Source organism: Glycine max, chromosome 5 (assembly GCF_000004515.6).
Source record: "Glycine max cultivar Williams 82 chromosome 5, Glycine_max_v4.0, whole genome shotgun sequence".
Lineage (NCBI taxonomy): Eukaryota > Viridiplantae > Streptophyta > Magnoliopsida > Fabales > Fabaceae > Glycine > Glycine max.
Window position 1 is genome coordinate 28,056,280 of NC_038241.2, and position 6,882 is coordinate 28,063,161.

Sequence of the window (6,882 nt, forward strand, 5' to 3'; positions counted from 1 at the left end):
CAAGACCCTACTTGATTTTTCAAGCTATGGACCAACATGCTCACCTCAGTCAATCCTCCATCCTCTCCCAATAAAAAGAATTACCTAGCATAATAATCCCAACCCCACTTCCATTCCCACGCACGTCGATTACTCAAACAAAAAAGGCAAACCAATCCAAATTATACCGTACCATAAAATTGAAATACATATAAAATAAATCATAAAAACGCTTTTTTAGTAAAATCAAATTAACCTTAAATAAAAAAAATTTAAGTATAACTTCGAATTAAAGATTAATGTTGGAATTAAAGATTAATCTCGTAAAAATACCAATATAATAAAAATATCGATATCCTTAGAGAAGAAAAAAAAGTTATCAATCTTGTAAGTTAACCAAGTTGATTAAATATAATTTTGTTTCCATCTAAGGTTGGGTGACACCTAAAGTCCTAAACCCCTTCACCACTACTATCTACTTTTTATATATATTTAGAAGAAAAAAATTAACCTAGTCTGATAAGGTAAGTAGAATCTAACTAAATTGACCAAGTTGTTCCCCCAATCATTCCTCAACAGTGCCCCAATTCCCACTGTTAAAAACACGTTTGGTCGTGAGCTCATGCTGAGAAGCAGCTACCTAAGAGAGACTCACTCACTCACATTTGTTTATTTGATGTAGGTTAAATGGATACCTTGTTTAGACTAGTAAGTTTTCATCAACAACAACAACCCGATCCCTCCCTCAACTCCACGACCAGCAGAACCTCCAGCAGCTCCAGATCCTCCAGACAAAACTACTACCCTTATTCTTCCTATCAAGAAGAAGAAGAATGCTTCAACTTTTACATGGATGAAGAAGACTTATCCTCGTCTTCTTCCAAATACTACTACCCTTACCAACCCCATCACCAACAACAACAACAACAACAACACAACGTATCCAACATTTCTACAAACACCTTCAGCACCACCCCCAACACCGATTACTCCTACTCCTTCTCCCCCACCCCACAAGTTCAAGACTTCAACTTCGAATTCTCCCCCAACTGGTCCCACAACCTCCTCCTGGAATCCGCACGCGCCGTCGCCGACAACAACTCCACGCGCCTCCATCACCTCCTCTGGATGCTCAACGAGCTCAGCTCCCCCTACGGCGACACCGACCAAAAACTTGCCGCGTATTTCCTCCAAGCCCTGTTCAGCCGCGTCACCGAAGCCGGCGACCGAACCTACGGAACCTTAGCCTCGGCGTCCGAGAAAACATGCTCTTTCGAGTCAACAAGAAAAACGGTCCTGAAATTCCAAGAAGTTAGCCCTTGGACTACCTTCGGACACGTGGCATCCAATGGCGCCATCTTGGAAGCCTTGGAGGGAAACCCCAAATTGCACATACTAGACATCAGCAACACTTATTGCACCCAGTGGCCAACGCTTCTGGAAGCGTTGGCCACACGGAGCGATGAAACACCGCATCTGCGCTTGACCACCGTTGTCACGGGTAGAACGAGTAATTCCGTTCAGCGCGTAATGAAGGAAATCGGAACGCGGATGGAGAAATTCGCGAGGCTCATGGGCGTTCCGTTTAAGTTCAACGTCATTCATCATTACGGAGATCTCTCCGAGTTCAATTTCAACGAACTTGATATCAAAGAGGATGAAGCTTTGGCTGTGAATTGTGTGAACAGGCTGCATTCGGTTTCCGCCGTAGGAAACAACCGCGACGCGTTGATATCGTCGTTGCAAGCGTTGCAGCCGCGGATTGTGACGGTGGTGGAGGAGGAGGCTGATTTGGACGTTGGGATCGACGGTTACGAGTTCGTGAAAGGCTTTGAGGAATGTTTGAGGTGGTTTAGGGTTTACTTCGATGCTTTGGACGAGAGTTTTGTGAAGACGAGCAACGAGAGGCTGATGCTGGAGCGAGCGGCAGGGAGGGCGGTGGTGGACCTGGTGGCGTGCTCGACGGCGGAGTCCGTGGAGCGCCGCGAGACGGCGGCGCGGTGGGTGGCGAGGCTTCACAACGGAGGGCTGAAGGCGGCGCCGTTTAGCGAGGAGGTTTGTGACGACGTGAGGGCGCTGTTGAGGAGGTACAGGGAAGGGTGGTCGATGGCGGCGTGCTCCGATGCCGGAATATTCCTCTCGTGGAAGGACACGCCGGTGGTGTGGGCCAGTGCATGGAGGCCATAACGATCGTATCGTAATAGTATCATGTGGCTTTGACATGGGTGAATGCCTTGCACGTGTTCTCGGTTTTTTTGGCACGTGCGGAAGGATATATATTGATGGAGTTTTTTTTTTTCTTTTCAGTATTATTAATTATTGGGCTTTATTTCCTATTTTGTTCTTTTGGTTAAATATATATAAGTTTGGTAAGACACCGGGATTCATGGGCGTTGGCTTGTGTTGAAAAAGGAACTAAGTAAATTATTTTTTTGTTAACATTTTATGATTGATTTTTTTTTGTTTACCAAAGAATAGCCTGTGGCTTTGGATCGATATTTGTATGAACTATATATTTATATAAAGTAATTGATTGACATGTTTTTGTTTCAATGTATGTATATGTTTGTATCATCCATCAAGTGTCATGAAAATTATTTGAACATTAAATAATTAATAATGTATGCAAAATTGTGTGTGTTTTTATCTTTATTTGCACTTATTTTTTATTCACTACTATTTTAAAAATATTCTCTCTCAAAATAAAAAAAGATGCCAATTGAAACAAAAGTTACAGTAAATAAAACATTTCAGAAAATTAATTATTAGTTGGGACAAGACATCGCCACTTTTAGCATGATAATATTTAACTTGCTTTATGAAACATGTTGTTCATATTTCACATTCGTTCATATATAGTTTCGCCCCAAGTTTTATCATTTTCATTGTTTACTCTGATGGTTTTAAAATATTAGTAAGTTTAAAGAAAAATTACTTTGTTTACTTTTAATATCGGAAACCACTAGTATATTCTATAATGGACGTAAGATATTGAAGCTTATTGACTTAGTTCAGGTAGCGTTTTCCTTACAGGTGGTTCTGGTCCCAATTTGACCAGAGATAAGGTGCATAATTGTTTGTGTCCTTAGCTAACTGCAAAACCTACTTGAGCTGGCCAATTGCTCTTATTATCTTGTATTTTGACAACATTCAATATCATTTTTTAGTGATTTGTCTTATCCCGCCATAATGATTTTAATTTTTCTTTCCACAGATGCCTCCAAAATAAAACTGAGTTTGGTTTGTGTTGCGTCAATAACGATATATATATATATATATATATATATATATATATATATATATATATATATATATATGATTATACTAGTATAATCTTCAAGGATATTAGGAGTTTAATAAATAATCAAAGTTTGGGATTTGGGGACCACCAAATCTTAGGAAGTAGCACGGCCACCGCGACTTAGGTTATACTTTGGGGAATCCATTAAAAGGCGTACAGTGATTAGTGGCTTTAAGGGTTTTAGTGGGCAGCACGTTATGTCTGAGATGCATGGCCTTCTTTTTCTTTTTTCCATTCTTCCCCATTTTCTATACTCAAAGTCTAAAGTATATCATCTTTATATTTGACAAACATTTCAGCTTTTACCCTCTTATGCCCCCCACACATAAACCTGACCCTTTTTTCATGAAGGCAAGGGTTCATATATAGGAGGTATCTTGTGCTCATGAAAGCCAATCTATTCTAAGTACATAAACAATGAAAAATATATGTATATATTAATATTGTTGGGTTCATCTTTTTAGGTTTGTGTATCTTATTAAACTTATATGATGGTACTTGCCCCCTCCAACTTATAACATATCAACTATCCTCCCTTTTGCACCCTTTTCCTCCTTGAGTTATAAAGAATTGTAGATGCTTTCGTTCAGTGTTTACTTAAAGAGAGTTTGATGCTGGCCCATACCTTCTGCATGTTTAAGCTTTAGTCTCCTTTTCTAAAGAATTGACAACGACCAGCTTACGCCTCTTTTGTGTTTCTATGGGACCAGGTTCAAGTAGAAAGCTAACTTAAGCTTAATTTCCAACTCATAGTACTTCAGGATTTTGTCCCTCTGTCTTTATTTTCCATTTTGAAACAAAACCCCTATAGTTCTTTTTTTTTTTGTTACATAAATTTAGAGGGAGGAGATGATATTCCGATCTAAGGTGGAAAATTCTTCAGGCTCAAAACACTTATAAAAGTATTTATATTTACATCACTTTAAAAAAAAACGAATGAAGATTTAAACCTACAATATGTTAAATGTAAAATCTTGTTTTGTTTCATTCTACCAGCTCCTTGAAGCTATATATGTTTTCTTTCCGACAATAATAGAATACTTTTATATTGCTAATTCAATAATAGAACAGCTCAGCAATAATGAACAAGAAAGAAATTAGGGATAAAACTCGGACTTAAAAAAAAAGGTGGAGGGTTGGGATTTGTGACTTCCAATTGAAATTATATTGATGTGACATATCTTGCTGATTTTTGGATCACATTGGAATCCTTGCGTAGCTATGGCTTTATGTAGTTGAAGAGCCCACAACAGATCTAGGGTATGTTACTTGGAAAACACCCTACTTGCTACCCATAACTAGGCCCACTATAAGGCCTGCCTAAAATCACCTCAGCATATCTTAGTTTAACAAAACTTGGCCCAAATTTCTTTTGGACAAGAGAAATAAATCAATAATTTGTTTGCAGAACTGGTCACCAATAATAGAACATAATATGGCACCCAAATAAAACAAAATTATATAATCATTAATATTTATATTTGTTTGTAGAAAAATATTAAGCAGATCTGAACTCAAATTGTTTAAATAAAGAAAAGCTCGACCCGAACCTTGGATTGCTGATGACAATCTCTGTTTCCAACTTCTTTATGAGCAATAAAAATAAATAGCTTCTTTGATGTTATTAGGTCAAATTACACCTTTCATCCCCTATGTTTATTTAAAATCTCGGTTTATTTTTTATTCACCCCTCAATTTGATCCACACTATCAATTTTTAGTTGCCACATTTTCCTTTCACTCGAGTTAAAAAATATTTTTTATACTAATAAAAATCACTACAATTAATAGAAAGAAAGATACTACGGAATCTAGTCCACTTTATTGAAAAAAAAAAGAAGAAAGAAAGAAAGACGTTACAACAAAAAAAAAAGTGAAAAAAATACCAAATAAAAGAGAGAAAAAAAGATAGAATTAAGCTGAATCTTTAAATAAATACATTGATCCTCATCCCACCTCCAAATAATAAACATAAAAGACTAAGGTTATATTTGACCTAATTTGTATGGCTCTAAAAAAAATTTAAAGTTAAAACTTGAAATAAGAACTTTAAAAATATAGTAAAAATTATTTGATAAATTTAGTTTAAAAGTTCTTTTAAAATTAAAATTTTTATTTTCTTTTTTCCACATAGATTACTTCAAGATGAAAAAGACAGGTTAATATGCACAGTTTATTTTTAAAAGATATTTCAGATAACTTTAAAAAAAACTATTTTTTCCTTCTTTTCTTTTTATATTAAAAATAAGCTCCTTTAATTTTTGAAAAGAAATTTTCAGAATGTGTTCGATTCAACTTCTTTATTTAAGGCAATGAGAAGTTAAATTAACAAACTAAGCTAAACACTAGCCGAAGGTGTAATTTGGCCTTTTTTTAATTTGAGTTTTGTCAACCAGATTTTGTCAAATCAAAACGTGTTCTTATAATCTTATGAATCTCGAGAAAACTACCATACATTGAACATCCCTACTGCAATTTAAGCAACTGCAGAAAGAATAGCTGGTCAACCCAAATAATAAAAAGTCAACATACAGTAACACAACAGAATCACACACACAACTAACTACACATAAGGTCATAACGTAGCTGATCAACAATGCTAGATTATTATAGTTAAAAAATTCTTAGCAAAATCCATATCAGTGGATAATCTTTCTCTGTCTACATAGGCTCCCTCGAACTAATTTCCTTTCCTTTAATTGAAAGATGTCAAGTGCACTGCATGTTCTTGAGACTGAATTTCTATGTCCAAGACCTCAAAAGAGTGAGTGGACTTTCTATCAAGTATATGCAACTTGGTAAGATGTATAATGGATCTTCTTTTATGACAAGCTAAAAGTTATACACATGACATGGGACATAGATATAATACAATCTAAATATGAAAATATAATAAATGCAAAATATTTAGGACACATAAATGACTGTAGAATATTGTAGACATAATAAAACACTATCATTTATCTAATCTAGTATTTTCATTTGTACTCATAAAAATTCAAAAAAATAAAATAAAATTATAAAATGTAGTCTAAGAGTATCTGAAATAAATATCTGTAAGAGAAGTGATAGTAACACACTCTCTACCCTGACATACATATAAATAAATAAAACATATAAAAATACAAATAAACAAATTCGTATGGGTAAAAAGTTCACATTCACTTCACTATTATCAAATAAAATTTATTAAAAACATATCCGACTTAAAACAAGACCATTAAAGTTTACAAAAGAAATTGTGTTAAATTAGTAAGGTAAAATAAAATAAAATAACATCATGCAATTAAAATAAAACTCATCCCCAATGTCACATCCTACCACAGAACATTGTGTCCCAGCGTCCTCTAGCGCACGAGGTTCTTTAAAGTCATTCATCTAGTTGTTTGCTTCCACGAACACAAGGTTCAAGATCATCACAGGATCCAAACACAAATATTACACAAGGAGTGAGTTATCACTTTTCTAAAAAAAATACAAATAAACAAAGACATGATCAAAATAAATTATAGAAGTATTTATAACATAGCTCCACTTAATACAATCCACGTCATTTTATCACTATCATTTAAAATTTATTTTTCAATCATCAATCACATTACA

General features: G+C 35.1%; 1 protein-coding gene across 1 annotated transcript; it reads left to right on the forward strand.

Annotated features, from left to right (window-relative positions):
• Positions 1 to 506: 506 nt before the first annotated feature.
• LOC100778524 (protein SHORT-ROOT) lies at positions 507 to 2,518 on the forward strand. The gene has a single exon (XM_003524645.4). The coding sequence runs from the start codon at positions 667 to 669 to the stop codon at positions 2,164 to 2,166; it is 1,500 nt and encodes a 499-aa protein (XP_003524693.1). The 5' UTR covers positions 507 to 666; the 3' UTR covers positions 2,167 to 2,518.
• Positions 2,519 to 6,882: the final 4,364 nt, after the last annotated feature.

What these genes read in the sequence shown, in the direction of transcription:
- LOC100778524 (XM_003524645.4), top strand. Translation starts at nt 667, where the DNA reads ATGGATACCTTGTTTAGACTAGTAAGTTTTCATCAACAACAACAACCC.